At 39.7% G+C, this 18,387-nt stretch overlaps 1 protein-coding gene across 1 annotated transcript in view; it reads right to left on the bottom strand.

The window, feature by feature from the left end:
* Window positions 1-31: 31 nt before the first annotated feature.
* LOC148427697 (myelin transcription factor 1-like) overlaps window positions 32-18,387 on the bottom strand; it is a 33,960-nt gene continuing 15,604 nt past the window's right edge. The window contains exons 8-23 of the mRNA XM_088437765.1: window positions 16,637-16,771; window positions 15,419-15,509; window positions 15,099-15,212; window positions 13,254-13,468; window positions 12,060-12,250; window positions 10,675-10,932; window positions 9,480-9,634; window positions 9,256-9,318; window positions 8,033-8,101; window positions 7,687-7,749; window positions 7,308-7,388; window positions 6,568-6,792; window positions 6,211-6,302; window positions 6,024-6,127; window positions 4,907-5,050; window positions 32-4,744 (exon numbers count right to left, since the gene is read on the bottom strand). Of these exons, the coding sequence (XP_088293891.1) occupies window positions 4,604-4,744; window positions 4,907-5,050; window positions 6,024-6,127; window positions 6,211-6,302; window positions 6,568-6,792; window positions 7,308-7,388; window positions 7,687-7,749; window positions 8,033-8,101; window positions 9,256-9,318; window positions 9,480-9,634; window positions 10,675-10,932; window positions 12,060-12,250; window positions 13,254-13,468; window positions 15,099-15,212; window positions 15,419-15,509; window positions 16,637-16,771 (2,141 nt within the window). The 3' untranslated portion in view covers window positions 32-4,603. The remainder of the gene's footprint in view (window positions 4,745-4,906; window positions 5,051-6,023; window positions 6,128-6,210; window positions 6,303-6,567; window positions 6,793-7,307; window positions 7,389-7,686; window positions 7,750-8,032; window positions 8,102-9,255; window positions 9,319-9,479; window positions 9,635-10,674; window positions 10,933-12,059; window positions 12,251-13,253; window positions 13,469-15,098; window positions 15,213-15,418; window positions 15,510-16,636; window positions 16,772-18,387) is intronic.

Below are 18,387 nucleotides of genomic sequence, written 5' to 3'. Positions count from 1 at the left end.
AATCTTCACGAAACACTGAAAGGGCAGACTCTTCATTGTCTATGATTCTTTATTTGTGTTTCATAGAGAACATTTAAAATGATTCATACGCCCACAATAACTGACACGACTCCTCAGGGTTAGAACACTGACACGGGAACATGTACACGAGTACACAAACACACAGCCACAAATTCGGCCGAACTACAGATTCTCACATAAAAATAAATAAATAAATACAAATCAATCATCTTTCTAAAACCATGAAGAAAAAAAGACACCAAGGACTCAGCCAAGACCTGTCCCACTTTACAAAACGGTGCAATAGCAAAGTAACAACCACATCTAGAAAAGTAACCAAAAATACCATACAATCTATCATTGTGGAAGTGCTTGAAAGTTTGGAAGTTTTGCACTTATTTAAAAGGATGTCAATATCAATGCCTAGAAAATCACCAGTAAAAATAGCTCATCTCTGTAAAAATGTGCTAGCAGGACAAGCCTTGGCTGCAGATGCATTTTCTTTTGTCAGAAACTATTTTCAACCATTTGTCTTCATACAACAACTATAACACTGTTTCCTCTTAATGGAAATATGTACAGACATCCACTTGTTTGAAAATAATGCCCTGCACACTGATGCAGTATCTAGGGGTGTTTGTGTGTGTGTGCGTGTGTGTAATTCCTTCACAGCAACTGTCCATGCAGTTTGGTACCTGAATCGACAGATGAGATCACAGTTTCTTTTGCCTGAACAAAAGGTTTGCCTGTTTGTTAGAACACCCCTCTCGAGTAAAAAGATCCAGTCTGAACTGTGTAGCAGTGTAAACATACCATTATTTTCGAATGGGCGGCATGAGAAAGGCACGCATGATAAGACCACACATCTTGAAACTACAGCGGGGTGGGGGACTTGGGACCTGGGGGGCCTCTTTTGGTTTTAGTCAGCTGGATGAAATGTGCCAAACAAACTATTAGTCGTTTCGCTCCCGTACCTCCACACAGCGAGTGATGAGAACCTGAACTAAAATCATCAAGCAAATCCCACTTCTCATTTCATTTTTGAATTTGCTGCTGGATTTAGGGCCAGGCTGGCTTCCCTGAAAGTGACACTGCATCCACCAAAAAGAAATTAAGTAGTGGAGAGGAGGCGGGGTGGGGATAGTGGGCCCCGGTCGCTTTGTTTTTAAATCACATTCCCACTTTTGTAACGACAATAATGCAACTCATGACTCCATCACAGGCCAAGTTAATGTAAATAAGCCAACATACAATATGCGGGCACAGAAACAGTACCCTTAGGCTTCGGCGGCTCACATTTTTTGAGAATGTTAAGCTTTTACGGCCTCTGTGATAATCATTTACATACCGTGGTAGACAATTTCATCAAGCGGTTTAAAAAGGGTCATGCCATATGAAAAGGGTCGGGGAAATATTCACAGTCTTGAATGGTGCTCTCGTGCAATTTCGAGAGAGTGAGAAAAAGGATATGCTCTATTTTGTTAACCAAATGCATCCAAACCATCTTTCCCGAGGTAAGATTACACAAGACGTGAAGGAGGGGTGGGGGATTGGGAGGGCGGGTCAGAAAAAGCGTGACATTCTTAAGAGTGATGGACTCATATTTATGCAACAAACATTTCCAAAAGAGAAAGATCGTGCAGCCTGGCAAATCAATTTCCCACTCCCACACACACAATGCCTTCTTGCTTAATGCCACAGGCCTCAGCTGACTGCTGACCTGCGGTGTCACTGCTGAGAGACAAACTCAGCTAGAAGCCAGTCTCTTTATTTATTTATTTGGGGGGGTTGAGAAAGACTTTTGCTTCCTTCTATATTTCTGACAGCGCAGGCCACAGAATAAAGGAGGAGGCTTGTTTTTGGACCAAAAAGGGTTCAAATGCTGGCATTTTCAACAGTTCTTCAGAAAGTGCACATAGGAGTTTCATTCTACATTGGCTAGAAGCACACTAACGACATGCCTTTGACATCAGTTACACACAGGGATCATACTGTACACCACAGTAAGCTGCAACAGACCATTCAGAAGGCAGGGTTAACACTAAACGTCTCCTACTTGCTTGTTTCAACATTGAAGTGGACTAGCTGGTGGTGACAAGTAAAAATACAATAACTGCACAACATGGCCAAACACTATGTGCAGAACATTATTCAGAGCAATCGTCACACCCACCTCCCTATTTTTTTCTCCTGTTTTTTCGTTAGTTCTATAGGAACCTACATGACACTTAGAAATAAAGAGCCAAACATTTAGCATCAATTTTCGACCCATTGCGACATACAGGCAGTAGATGTATTTAACTTCTTTGGAGGAAAAAAAAAAAACGGGGCGGAGTGGTAACACTTTTCTAGAATACTGTAACATATAACATTTCCTAATTGCCTTCAACGCGAGCAAGTGTAGTATTTAAAGCCACAGTTGAGCAGGTCTTAGTGTAACTGCCTCCTTTTGATAACAGCCCTCGCATCTCTTTTCTAGATAGCGAGTGATGCTTTGACAAGGAGTAGAAGCTCAAGTCCACAATTACACTGGAAAAATATATGTATGTTTATATTCGTATATATTTATATATTTATATATATATATATATATATAATTTTTCAAATCTATTTATACAGAGTGAATATATAGTGTACTTATGGCCATTTTGGCAGAGAAATAAAGGCATCTGAAACAATCACCACTCTGATGCCGTGGTCTTCCCATGACCGGACATTGGAACATTGCAAAAATGCCGAGACTATGGAAATAAAGAGTTTTTTCCTCTTCTTTTACTGGCACTTTGTGCATCAAAAAATTAAAGATCTACAGTAAGGCTACAAGGGTGTGTATGTATATTTGTCATATGGAGGCCATCCTACAGTTTGCTTTGTATTTGTATACATGAAAGGCAACCAAAACAACAGAGCTGAAATAACAGGTACAAATAATTCAAAATAAAGTTTCCAATGCATTATGCAAGCGCATATATATATATATATAGGTTTGGGATGTGTTGTGTTATGTTATGCTACAAAATGCTTGGGGAGGTTACCTTTTTGTTTCGTTTTTCTTTTTTGTCACAGAAGCAAACATGAGCTGGCATAAACAATACAGAGAACAGCAACACAACAGTGATTGCTTTCAGTTTTTTGAATCAGCTGCTGGCAAACCTACGCAATCAAACAATACCTGTGCTGCTTTTTTGTCTTTATTTCAATATTATCAGTACTTTAAGACTACTCAGACTCATCATCGTCACATCACGCACATAAATAACAAAATAAATATACAACCATCAGTCAATTCATTTGATATTAAATAAATAATAAATACACATTTTCTCATTTTTTTTCAGTAGTGTTTCGGAAAACATATCAGTACCAGAAAAAACATTTAAAAAAGAGGAAAAACAATAATAATTGAAAACAATATGCAAAATGTGTCTGTTTTTGTTATAAAACATTTGTTTCAAAAAATACAAAAAAAATATGCCTTGTCATTTATCTATAAAGTTTCTCAAAGTATTGGTGTAAGACATCTGCAAATCGCGTCCATTATGAATCAGTAAAGATGCTTTTTTTTTTTTGTCCAAGTCAATAAATAAATTGCTTCAAATAAATAAACCTCAACAACAAATGTCAATAAGTTACAATTTAAGTTCACAATTTTAAATAATTCATATATAACAATAATTATTTGACAACAAAACTATTCAATGAAATGAAGTGCAATTCCTATGTTGATATAAATACTATTGATATGACTAAAGTTGAAATGTAAGCACTATGACTGCACGTGTCGTATTTGTTGTTGTTGATGTTGTTGTTTTTTTTCAAACAATGAAACAAAAGTTGTTTCTGCTGTTATTTCAACCATGGAATCAATCAGTTGTCACATGGAGACAGAACGTGACCTTACTTGGTCCTGGATCTGCTTCCCGCTTCACTGCCTTCACAAAATGGGATCAACATCGCGTTGACTCCTTTGGTTCGGTGGTAACGCAAAGCAAAAACACAATGAATTTAGTGCATGCTCCATATTGCTGGGTTTTATGTGTATGTGTGTGTGTGTATTTAAGTATGCGCTAGCTGGTGAAAACACACATACTTGCCACAGTGAATGCTACAGAACTAATATCCCACTCATCATTCTTTCCGAGATTCTCCTTTGTTTCAAGGTATCAAAGCAAAGAAACAAAAAAACAAAACAACAACAAAAAACAAAACAAAAACAAACAACCAAAAAAACAACAAACGAAAAGAAACACCCGGGCAACAGTGAACTTGTTCTCAAACACATCTCAGTACACAAGAGATATTTGAGTAACCATACAGCATACTGAGCGCCTCAAATACAGTAGCTTATGGTTTTCTTTTCCCTCCATTTTGCCTCGGAGGATTTCCTTCCTCTTCCCGTCTTCACTGATCCCAGAAGCAGCATGGTGGGGATTTTGGTCCGTGTCCTTTCTGCTTATAGATTTGCTCCCTGGGTTGTATTTATTTAAATAACCTGAATTCCCTTTTTGTTGTTTTTGATTTATATATTATTTGATGTATTTCAATATCCCTGTGACTCTGTCGCGCTCATGAGGACGGCTTCGCTCTTCCGTGTGCGCGTGCCTCAGACTTTGATGCCCTTCACAGCTTTGTTGATGCTCTCCAGTAGAGCCTTGTTTTCAGGGCTCTGGAAGCAGTCTTTGTTGGTGTACATGTCTGTCAAGGTGCTCACGTAGCTGTCGAAGTTCTGCTCCGTGATGGGCTCCTGTTGTGATGCAAATGACAACCGATCTCAACTGAGACTGAGAGGCGATTGCCCGAATGGCCCCGGGTCTACCTCTACTAACCTGTGAGCTCAAGCCTGTGCTGGTGCGTGTTTGTGTGCGTGTGCGCGTGTACGTGCATGTGTGTGCGGACAAGAACTCACCATGTGCGGCACACGGATGTTGGCCAGGCTGCGGATCAGAGCCCGGCTCAGCCCGGACAGCTCCATGAAAAGAGTCTCATTCTGCTCCTCCATCATCTTGTTCTCGTGCTCGATATTCTTTAAATTCTTTTCCATAGAAGTGATCTGAAGAAAAAAGCCCTGTTTGAATCATTCAACTTCATTGCACCAGTTGTGGTCTAACATTTGCTCATGGACAATCCGTGATGTCCAATATACGACCAGGTGCTAGATTACTACTTATCATAATCCTGCATTTAAGTGCAGTTAGCTATTTCAAATTCAGATAGAAAAAATGTCCATCTATGCAATAAGCAAAAATCAACAATCAAGAAGAATATGTAAATGGGGGTGAAACTACTTTGATATTTACCTTAATTATCATCAAGTCAATTAGATTTACGACATCCAATGAAATATCAAGTCTTCTGTCTTCTAGTGGTTGGCATCTCAATGAATTTAAACAACAAAGAGTAGCAGCTGTGGTCCATAAGTGTTTTTTTGTGGAAAAAACATTCTCTTTAAAATTCAAAACTTAATCATGTAAATAATGTAATAATGTTTTCTTTTGTTTATTGTTTTTGTTTGTGATTAGCACCTCAGTGCCGGTAGGATGGGGATAGGAATGTATGATTTGTCTAATTTGCGAGTGCAGACTTGCATATACACACAAGCCATAGTCTCATTATTATTGTGTAAAATTGGATAAACTTTAAGTAATGTTACTTATCTAAGCAATTTTAAACAGTATTTTTTTTTTTATAATTAAATGGTAAACCAAATTACTTTGCATGTACAAAATGTACAGTTAATATTTTTATAAACACTTTTTTTGACTGAAAATGCCAATCAAGGCTCAGCTTGCAAACGTCACATGATCCAACCCATTAAACAGGTGAGCCGCGATTGATTGTTACCTAAGACTTGTGTAACTGTGGTGTCCTTTTTAGTTGATAGCAAGTGGCAAAACGTATTTTTAAAGGTATTAATTGTATATGAAAACCAATGAGCACATTATAGACAAAATATTAACATTTACCGGTTGAAAATGGGAAAACAAACAAACAAAAGCATCCCTTTAAATAACATTGAAACTCACCTGAGTTTGCAAGTTAACTACATCTGCCTCCATTTCATTGTTGGACTCGTTGAGGTCGTTAATTTCTTTGTTGAGCTGCTTGATGTCCTCATCATTGTCCAGTACTAAACAGGTAAAATCAGATCAGATTTAAACTCATGCATAAGTAGGCCTTTGGTCAAATGTATTTTTACATGTTATATCTCACCATCACTGGCTCTGAACTTGGTGCTAAGATAGTCCTCTGAAGGAAACTTGGGCTTTTTCTTGGCATACAATGCCCTGGGGCACCCTGAGAGGCTGCACACATTTACCAAAATCAGACAGTTCTGTATTATGCAGATGCAAACAGACTCTCAATCACCATCAAAAACATGACAAAAAAAAACCACCACCAAAAAAAAAAAACAAACGATTCAAACTGAAACTTTTTGTAGGCTGAATAATGGGTTTTAACATAACGTATCATGGTATAGCATAGCATAGCATAACATAACAAACAATTTGAATGAACAATGAAGCAGCAATTTCTCATGAGGAAGATGAATTTGAGAGTGCAGCTTACCTGCGGTGTGTGAGGAAGCTGCCGTTTGCGTGTCCAGAGCCGTCACATCCCGGTGTTGGACATGTTGGTCCTTCCGCCTTGAAGGCCTTCCAGTTGAAGGGTGTGCCGTTCAAGAGACCCTCCTTCTGCCTGCGGGCTGCAAGTGGACACCCGTAGGCACTACGATGTGTGGCGTACTTCCCGCTGATGTGTCCCAAGCTGTCACAACCCGGTACAGGACACCTGCTGGGAGAAAATTAAAAAAAAAAAAAAAAAGGAAACACCAGAGAGAGAGAGAAAGAGGGGTGTGGAGAAAGCATTGAGAAAGCAAAAAACAAACAAACAAACAAAACAAAAAAAACGCAAGGGCAAAAAGGTTAGACACGAAGAATTACATAACATTAACTGAAAAAGAGAAATTACACATCCTCACTTCAGTCATTTACATCAAATCATGCAAACAGTAAGACTACTGGAACCATGAGCTACTCATCGTCACGTTGACATTATCGTTTTGTGCGCAAATGCAACGGGAAGCTCATGAGGTTCATCTGTATTGACAATCTGCTCTACGTTACTTGACTTTCACAGTCACTATGTGCAGCTCTATGACTTCCCCCGTGAATCAGGGCCTGACTGATAAAGTCACGTGGACAGGTCGCTACCTCTGCATATGATTCACAGTGACTTTCCTCGCTCTCCCTTCGCTGCATTTTACGTAAGTCTTGCTAATAGCAGACATTAAGGCTTTCTTTACGAACTTTAAAAGCTCCGAGTCCTCCTGGTTGTCCTTGGTAGGAGTTTTAATTCCACTTTTCTTGGCACGCGGGCACCCAGAGAGACTGAAAACAGAGAGTATGGAGTTGATAACATAAGGTTGAGAAAGGGCTGGTCAAGTGATTTCTTGATAAAGAGAGACAACAAAGGCAAAGAAGAATGTTTTGAGAGGTTCTTCAACCAAGTCACAAACCAAATCAACTCAAGTGCCACAAAAACAAATGCGTGTGCGAGTGTGTGTATGTACTCCCTGTCTAAATCTGCTATAAACTGTCACTGAGCCTCTCTGACTGACTGTGTGTGTGTATGCTTGATAATGTCTGTGCAAGTGGTCGCATGAGCCTTTCTCTCTTTGTGCGTTACCTTCTATGGGAGGCGTAGTTTCCCGTGATATGACCTGAGCCATCACACCCCGGGGTGGGACATCTAGGAGACAAAGACGACACTGATTGACGTCGGCCGGAAAAGGTGATGACGAGAGGCAGGCTGCTATTGTAAATTGTTTTCAGTGTATCTTTGTGTCTTTTCAAGCCACTTGCTCAACATTTACCGGACGGAGACACAAACTGAATCAAAGCAAAGATAGTCCAAGCCCAGACTGAGCGAGAGGCAGCAGCGGACCACCAAAGATAAGCGGAATCAAAGCCTTGTGGCGTCGGTGTCAGTAGCAGCGCCGCTAGAAGCCAGTGAAGGTGTAGCGCAGACATACTTGAGTTCAGGGGTGTGTGCTGCCATGAGGGACCGGAGGCTCTTATCAGCGAGAGGACACCCAGATAGACTGAAGGGACGGTTGGGGGAGGAGAGTGAGTGAAGGACAGGCAGAAGAAGAGGATGAAGACAGAGAAGGTAGGAAGGGAAAGAGATGTGAGTGAAGGGGAATCAAGATTGCAAGGCATACCAAGGTCATTTAGGAAAAAAAAGAGGACAGGCGGCAAGAAGTAAATCACTGATGCATATCTAAGTGTCACTGGCCGCCTTTGCCTCTTGGTGGAACCTCTTACCTCTGGAATGGCGGCTTCAAATAACATTTGGATTAGTGCATTAACTTCAGGAAAACAGTGCCCGCATCTATTATGTACTGCAGTTTTATCCCAGCCTTAACGTTTACCACTGCATGAATAAAAAAACCTTCCCCCGAAAAATTTCGAATCTACTAGTCTCTAGATTAAAATTGTAATTGAAATGCATCAATTTTACACTGAAGAGAAAGCATACATTTTGAGATATTTTTGGAAATTGCTTTTAAAAAAATAAAACACCTTAACTATGATTATCATCAATTGATCGCAAAAAATGTGTTCATCAGACACCCCTAATATTTACTTATAATTAACATCGATCCATTTTCTAGAGCTGCTTATCCTCACAAGGGTTGCAGGCTTGCTGGTGCCTATCCCAGCTGACTTTGGGCAGTAGATGGATGACACCCTGAACTGGTTGCTGGGCACACAGAGACGAATAAACATTCACGCGCCCAATCACACCTAAAAACAATTTAGTTTGTCCAATACACCTGCCATGTATGTTTTTGGAGTGTGGGATGCGCCTGGTGAGAAGCCACGCCGGCTCAGGGAGAACATGCAAACTTCACACAAGGAGTGAGTTGGATTTGAACTTGGGTCTCTGAACTGTGAGGCGGACGTGCTAACCACTGCTCCACCAAGCCGCCTGCTACAGTTAACAGGGGAAGTTTAAAATGGCCCAAAAAAAGAAAGGTTTAAATATGCTCTGCGCATCATAGCTTTGAGATTGTATTGTTGTAACTGTTGTTTGTTTTTACATCAGATATTCTTTCAGATGGGGTCCAGTTACTAACAGTGGTATTCGTATCACATTTTATGAATAATTGAAAAATGCTGTAATGTGCCTCATCAGTTGTATTCATTACAAAATAAGACAGAAAAAAACAGTGTCCACTAAACTGATGTGTACCTGCGATGAGATGCATAGTTCCCGGTGATGTGGCCGCTGCCATCACACCCAGGTGTCGGACATCTGGACAGAAAGAAATAGGAAAAGCAAAACAAAAAGAAAAAGAGAAAAGAAACCGCTTTAGTCATTTTTAAGAACAGAATCGAGTGTGTCTACAGTAAACGTAGCCTGACTTGGAAAGCACCTGATTTACTGTTGGGACTCTTGGTCACTTTGATACTTACGAGAGCAGCTCTTTCTTGCTGTCCTTGGGCTGGAACTTGACCTTGAAATTTGGAGTTGTGACTTCTCCGGGGTACTTCCTGTCCTCCATTAAGTCCTGCATCATGTCACTGTCCTCTGGGTCGGATGACATATATGACTGTCCGGCGTGATCCATCTGGAAAATGTCAAACTCAAATTTAATTAGGCCAGTCATTACCTGAGTCATCCTTGTTTTTGTTTTGTGTGGCTAGAGGTGTACTCTTTTTTTCATGATAAGTTTCTATCAAAATATTTCAATACATTCAGGAAATAGAAACGATGGGAAAAGTCATGCACTTGGCTAGTGAGTGGACAAATGCTCCTGTTAGTCAAATCCATTAGGAGTCCATCAGATCATTATAAATCCAATGACGTTGCCAGTTAGGCATCAACTGGGAAAAGTCAGTGCTCAATACTCATTTTGACTTACATGACTTATTTTTATGTATACTTATTCTCAGGTTTTGATAGCCATGTTCATGCTAAACTAGACCCTGACTGCTAATGGCAGTGACCACTATCACTTCTCACTATGAACACATTTAGGTCTGGTAAAGGAGGCTGATTTGTCTAGCCATAATTTATATGGAAATGGCCAGATGGCAATGTGAGATTTTAAAATGAGATTCCTGTATCATCTATGTAAATGTTACCTTGCAAAGCAACATTTTTATTTTATACACTTGTGTCAGTCTTCGAATTACTGTGTGCCTGTTTTCTGTTTTGAGTTGAAAAACTTTGTTGGGCAAAATGATTTTTTTCTCAATGCACACTATTGTCATTAAAAATCAGTCCCTTTACATGTCTTTTGAAAAATTTCAAAGCAGAAGGGATTAGCATGCTGGAAGGATGGTGCAATGCACCTGACACACCACCTCTGTTACTTAGTGCAATGTTTTAACTGAGCAGTAACTCTTTCTGTGACATAGATGACAGGAAATAAACAAGCTGAGTTATTTTCTCAGATATCTTTCTATATACTATAAAAAATATTAAAAAAAACAATATACAGTATGTGTATGTGTCTGTGTGTGTGTGCATATATATATATATATATATATATATATATATATATATATATATATATATATATATATATATATATATACACACACACACACACACACACACACACACACACGTGTATGTATGTTTGCACAGTAGCAACTTACTGACCTCGTCCATTTCCTCCTCCCTTTGGCGGCTGTGTTTGGTGAAATCTAGAGGACCGTCCCACTCCTCCTGCTTATAGCTCTGTAGGTTTGGCGATGTCATCCCACTGCTTCCCCCATGATGCAGCGAGGAAGATGAGGAAGAAGAAGGGTCTGGGGAGCGGACTCCTGGGCTGGTGCCAGAGAGACTGCCTTCATGTTTGATGGGCTTCTTCATACTCAGGTCCAGAGTACCATTCTCATCTACCTCTATGTCCATTTCCTGGGGAAAATTTTCAAGACCAAGCATGTATTCGTCAATGACAAATATAAAATATATCATGTAGTTGACTATGATTGATTCTTATATGAAGGTACTTTAAATTTTAAAAGGTGCTCGTTTTATTCAAATGATAGAATATATAGTCAGTGACACTAGGGACTGTCTTTCTTCTGTGTTCAGTTCTAGTAAGTGAAGAGATGAGATGCACCTCGTTATTTTGTTTGATTTCATCTAAAATTGTAATGCACAGACAATATGGTCTGACTACTGGACAAAAAAAAAAAAAAAAGGATGGAACAGGAGCAGAAATGGGAACCGTTCCCAGAAATGCCCCATGTCGGTGTGCTCACTGTTCCATTATTGATTTTTAACTGGTGCAAAGTCTGATTCCAGATCAGCCCTTGCTGATGTGAGCCATTGTACTACATACAGAGCTTAGGTCACATGACACTGAGACCACAACAGTTGGAACTGCAGTATCCTTAGCTATTCACCATTCTACAATTGTGTGCCTAAGACATCCTGCTCAAACCAAGACAGGTAATGGAAGAACAATGAAGTTGTGAAGGAAAACTGCATCACTATATAGAAATAATAAAGTGACATTCCAATTACACCTCCTGTGTGCTCAGAGAGGATAAACACGGGGGCAAACATTGATTATAGCAAACAAGAGCGTAATGTTGAGAACCAATGAAAAGCATTGGGGAACAAAGAAAATGAATGACTGGCCAGCACAGAGAGAGTGGACGATCTGCACTCCAGATTATTCCACAAAAAGACTACCTGGTGGTGGAAAGAAAGTAATCCACGGAACTGGCTCTGGGCCAAATTCGACAGCAACGAGAGAAGCGTGTGGGATGTAAGGATGAAAGAGAGCGGCATAGGTGATGCAAGTGTATCTCAACCACCGCTGTTGCTGTGAGTCAGTGCCCGATTTTATAAGACACAACTGGTGGGACGGCAGAAACATGAAGAAAAGAAGGGAGATTGTCGTGCCCCGCTATGTCTCATATACAATGCACTAGTAGTCATTGCTGAGATTTACGGAGAGATAAAAGGAGTTATCTTTACAATGATGACATATCTTGTAAATAATCTCCCAAGAAGTAGGTCAGAAGGCTTACCTTGGTTTGCGGTTTGGTGCTAAGGTTCTCAGGTTTCTCCCAGCAACGTGTAGACAGGTTGAGGATGGCGGTGGCAGCCATGTGGGCGGCTTCAGCATCATGGGAGTAGTCATAGGCCAAGGAGGGAGGTTTCCCATAACCGTGGAGGCTCAGGCTGGGTGATGACGATTTAGGGAATGAGGGCTTACCTGCTAAAGAAAAAAAAAAAGAAAAGAAAAAGACGTGTATCAAGAGGAATCTACTATCTTATCATGTCGTCACCAAGGCGGATACAATTTGAGCAATAAATAACCACAAGTGTTAATGTTCAAATTGGGGCTGCCACCAAACATTACTTTCATAGTTGGTTAATGTCGATTATTTTGTCCATCAATTGATGAACCGGATCAAAACACGTTATAATTTTCATTTGTTTATTCAAACACAGGACATTTTAAAATGTGCAAAAAATACAAAACATATATGAATTAGAACTCAGTTACTGTTTTGGTCTGTAATGTCAGAAAAAGAGCACAAATGTTGAGATTTTTTTTCGTTAGTAAGAGCAAATGTTTAATGATTATTAAAAATGTTTACTGATTAATTATTGCAACTCTGGTTTAAAGAGTGTTCCTACGTTTATCGTTAGGGTTATGTTCCAAAACATACCTGCAAACTGTGAGGTAGAGATTGATTTTTTTGTTATTCATTTTATATATATATATATATATATATATATATATATATATATATATATATATATATATATATATATATATATATATATATATAATATTTTTTTGTATTTAGTTTATGATCACAAATCTACTTCAAGAGTGTATTTGTTTGAGAAGTTGAGCTTATTTATCTAGTCTGTTGTTAATTCTGTATTTTATGTTCACTGTCTCTGTTTTTGTTTATGCCTTTGTTAATCTCTGTATTTTATGTTCACTGTCTCTGTTTGTTTATGCCTTTATTTATTTGTAAATTGTGTTTTTTTAATTCATTTATTATCAATGATTTAGGTATATAACACCCTTCACCAAACACAGTTTAAACATTCTTATATCTTAATAGAAAATAGGCATAAAAACAAACAAACAAACAAAATCCATGAAATAGCAAAGCCGCGAAAGGCGAATTGTGTTATTGTGAGAAAACACTGTACAGCTTTTGTATGTTATAAGTGTTGAGTGCCCCCTCCTCCTCCCTTACTTTTGAAGGCTTTGGGTGAGGTTTCGCTGGTGGGCATCTTTGGCGCAAGCATACGCTTCCCGAACACTTGAGCATCAAAGCTTGCATAATCGAAGGACACCTTGGAGTACTTCTCCAGCTCCTTGGCCAGGTTGGCCCGGGGCGTGGTCGGCGCCATGTTTGGCCTGTAGCTACCATACTGGGGCATCTCCAGTTGTTTTACGAAGCACATGGGCCTGAGAGGACGACAAGGATCTCGTGTCAGGGTAAAACACTAACGGGAGAATAGAGGAGAAATTGGAGTAAAGGATCACAGAATCAGCACACACATACACACACAAAAAAAACAAATGAGAGAATAAGAGAGGGAGGTACGGCGTGACAGCGAGAGAGGGAAGATAGGGGCAACAGTGTACTTAGCAAGAGTGCTGCTGGATTAAAAGCTCTCTTATCAGCAGAGGGCACATTTGCATGTTGTACAGCATGGAATTTATGAGCTTTAAGCCCTCTCGTTTTCCTAAAGAGCCAGCGCTTTTGTCAGACCTGTTGGCGGAAATCCACTGATAGAGCCGAACGAGGTAGAAGGGTGATGAAAGACAGCAAAAGAAAAGAGGAGGCTGAGGAAAAACAGAAGGGGGAGTGGTAAGAAAGGCAGGCAGCGTAAGGGTGGGGTCACCTTCCTCAGCATTTGCTTTCTTTTCCTCCATCCCCCTCCTTATCTGGGAGTTCCCCACTGCCTTTGGCCCAGCCCCCTTTTCCTCCTCCTCTGCATCACATATAGTCCATGGTCTTCCATCACAGCTAATTAATAATAAGCTACAACAGCTAGCCTGAAGTCACAATCTTGTCAGAAAGGTCCTCATAGAGAATGCAAATAAAGCGATGGCCTAACAAGACAGTTTTACAAGAGCATTTGGAAGAGGGGGTTTGATGTCTTCTTTTTTTATTTATATACATTAACATGAGCTCTATTGGAACATGGCTTGAATGTTGATCGCTTCAGGTCCCTGCAACGCACATGTCTCAGCTGTCTTCTCGCCAAGTGAAGAATCAACTTTAATGTGACCCTCAACAATGCCCCTGTAGCTGGAATAATTAGCATCTTTCTTGCAATATTAATTAAAATACCAATGAGGAAGAGCACAGACTTAACATAATACAGATGTCTCATTTATGCTAATCATCATTCTTTTGGCCATAATGAGTGTGCCTGGCCAGCTGGGGAGATTAACGGTGAGAAAGAGATGTCCGTGTTAACACAGTGGCACTAATGATTAGACCACCCTAGCACATGCTTCAAGAGTTTTGTGAATTCAACTAACCACAAGCCAGGTCCTAAGCTCATAAGGATCCTGGCAACCGATGTCCTGATAGCCACTAGATGAACATTCCTGCTATTACCCAAATAGAATTGCACAGTTTTGATTAACATTGCCAGATATGTCGTATTTTATCATTGTATTTGTAGTGTAAGAAAGAAGAAAGAGGCCTTTTTTTTTTTTTTTTTTTTTAGAACTCATGAATATGAAGCAGTGTTGTAACCCTAGTGAATAGGAACACAGAATTTTAATTAAAGGGGAGTAAAGGTTACATTTTTGATAATGCTCTTGTACTGAATTCTATTACAAACTGATTGGATAGCTGGGCTCTGCTCTACTTATTTACATATAAACCTTTGATTGCATATAATTGTTACCTCAAGCAAAAAAATGCGTATAAATAAAGCATTACTACTTTGTGTATTTAACTAGTTATTGAATACATGAGACAGTCAAGACACCAGCACATTTGAAGCCACTTTACAGACAACTACATCAATTAATGTGATGAGCTTGACCAGGTGAAGTGAGATTTTTCCCCACACACCTGAGCACTCTGTCATTGGGACTTCCTTTGAGAAGGTCACTGCCAGGCTGCGATAGCTGCTTTTCTTGGCTCTTGGACAGCTTCTCCGCCGCTGCAATGGGACATCCTGAAAGACTTGGGGTTGGGGGAGGAGAAAAATTCGTGTTTAGCGAGAGAACGCTGACCATGTAAATCCGCACCACACTGATGTAGATTGACACAACTGCTGTCCAGCATACATAAATATATGAGCTTGCAAACAAGAAAAAGGAAGAAATCCCTGCCTTATGTCTAACAAACACAGCTGTAAGCACATATACGATGCCGTTATGTATGCATACCTGCGGTGGGTGTTGCGGTTGCTGTTGACATGGCCCTGACCGGTGCAGCCGGGAGTTGGGCACTTCAGCACATTCTCATGCATGGCCAGAACTGAAGAGACATGAGCAGATATGCATAATGGAGGAAAATGGCAAATGGAAGACATAGCTCGCTCGCTCTTTTTCTGCCTCTCTCTTTCTCTACACACACACACGCACACATACATGTGCAGGAAAATATATATTCCATACTGATCTATAAATATCATTTATTTATATATATTTGTACATAAATATAATCATTTGTACATATTGTGTGTTTATGTGTATGTATACACACACACACACACACACACACATATATATATATATATATATATATATATATATATATATATATATATATATATATATATATATATATATATATAAAGCTAGCTAGCTAGCTAGCTAGCTAGCTAGCTAGCTAGATAGATAGATAGATAGATAGATAGATAGATAGATAGATAGATAGATAGATAGATAGATAGATAGATAGATAGATAAAAACATGGCTACTTTCGGAGCTATCAAAAGCACTTGTTACAGCCATGCACAGTTGTCAGTAGGCTTGGGAACAGTTATACATAATCAGGTTAGAAGGCTCACACTCGGCCATCAACTTCTAAGATAATATTTTCATTTTCCACATCCATTTATCTGTATCACGGCAAACAAGTGGTTAGCTCCACAGTTCTTGTGTTTTGCATGAGAAGACAGGGTGCTCTGGCTTCTACCCCTATTAAAAAAAAAAACATGGGTATTAATAAGACCCAAAAGGCCATTGAATACATTTGTAAACGCTCATTTATTCATTATTTTAGCATTGTTGTTATTGGGACAATCTAAAAGAACACGAACGTAATTAGGTTAGATGCCTTTTATTTGGATTTCCTCACTAGCTACATTTTTCTGTAGAAGAATACATTTTTAAAATAACCCTACCAACCCTGGATGTCAATCTCAACAGTCTGCTCAATTACGAACGCTGCTAGTATGTGAATGATCCATCAGTCTAATGCTTAGGATCCCAAAGCAACCTTTTAAGCTGGGACACACAGGACACAAGGTTTTGAAACCAGGAATAAACCACCTCTGCAAATGCAATTTTGAGCCACCATCAAGAATTGTAGGTTTCCATCAACTGCTTTTGACTGCTCCCTCTTCTGTATGTTAAATTTCATCTAGAAAGAAACTCACTCTCTGGGGGAATCCTGTCCTTGTGAGGGCAGCCCGAAAGGCTACGGTGGTGGGGGTATAGGCCGGTCACATGACCTGTCCCGTCACACCCTGGGGTGGGACACTTGATTTCTCTCTTCTCTGGCCGAATACTCTCTAGATAGACAGATGATGTGTAGGTTAGAGGGAGAAGAGAGACAGGCGGAACAAAAAGGAGGATGGAATGAAAAACGAGGACAAAAGCAAGTGGTTAACGCCATCAGACAGTCTGCTTGGCTGAGCATGAAATCTAGACATACACTACTGTATTTTGTGTTTTGACTGTGCAAAGGCACCATCTGGATCTGTTCTTCTTCTTGCTTTGTGTATACTATCTGTTTTCAGGTAATTTGATATTTTATTGTCTTCAATAACATACTGATACTGTCTTTCAAATGTTTGAAATACAGTATGATGTTAAATGATTGGATCAAGGTTGGTCAACCCGCGTGAACATTTCCCCAAAACATGAGCTGGATCCACTAATGCTATATTTTAAAATGCCAATGATACAATATGATAGGATATGATACAAATAAATGCCAGCAGCATTCATATATAGTAATATAATTTGCAGTGGCGTAAAACTGCTTTGCCTCATACGACCCTAAGATTTTCCCACTCGCAAAAAAAAAAACTATTTTACCAACAAACGTAAAAGTATTCATTTGCATAGGAATACGTTTATAATAAATGAAGTACATCTCTGACACTTAAACAGACGAGAGCTTTATCAGAATTATTTGTCTATGATTCATCTCTGGTTTTAGATCTCACAACACAGTTCAGACATACTGTACCTAATACAGTGTGTTGAGAATGCAGCATTCTCTTCACAAACACGGCATACAAAATTAGGAAAGTGCATTTCATTTCCTGACAGTGAAGGTAAGCAGCGCAGCACCATCGGCGGAGCGAAAGAGCAGAAAAGAGTGATGTGATACTCTATTGGCCTTCAAATTGAATGTTAATGAGACATGCATATCCTAATTAAGGTTGAGCCATACAAGAACGTCACCACAGGAGGGAGGGGAGGCCAAGGAGAGGGCAACACTAGCAGGCATGTAATAGCACTACTGCTGATAGTTGGAAGAGTGTGACGTAGGAACAGTGTGCCAGCTGAAAAAGAGAAGCCTCAATCAGTTGCAAACAAACAATCTGTGTTGGGGCCTAGCTAATGTGCTGTGCCTGTCCTAACCCTGCTCCTGTCTTATTCTCCTCATGCAACGAGGTTGTTCAGCTCAAGCAGGCTTTTCGATTCATTGTCACGCCTCAAGTTCAGATGGCACAGATGATGCTACTGGTGCACTTTTGTTGAATAGAATCTCTAATCTCAAATCACAAATCTTGCAATCATATTTTTTGTATAGCGTACTGCTGTTTAGGATCAAAAATCAAACAAACGGTTGCCCAAAATTCACAACGATCAATCAAGTCATTCTATGACATTCCCAAATGAAATGAATTAAGGAGCCTGTATCATGTAAAATCACATTTTTTAAACTTTCAGGTCCTTTAGAGTGTTTTCTTACTGCATTTGTGTGTTTGAGCTGTTACATGTACAGCTGACTATGCATCAGGGTCTGCCGTTCTCCTTTTTATTCCCTCTTCATGCCATTGGTGGCGTATACGTGTATGAGGTTTGCTCTCGCTTTCAATTTTGACTCACAAAACAAAGTGGTCCACTGGCCAGAACACTCTATGTCAAGATACCACGATGCATGATATACAGT

The sequence above is a fragment of the Hippichthys cyanospilos genome, chromosome 2, assembly GCF_059441005.1.
Source record: "Hippichthys cyanospilos isolate Australia breed blue-spotted pipefish chromosome 2, RoL_Hcya_1.0, whole genome shotgun sequence".
NCBI classification, from domain to species: domain Eukaryota; kingdom Metazoa; phylum Chordata; class Actinopteri; order Syngnathiformes; family Syngnathidae; genus Hippichthys; species Hippichthys cyanospilos.
This window is presented reverse-complemented; position numbering and strand designations above follow the sequence as displayed.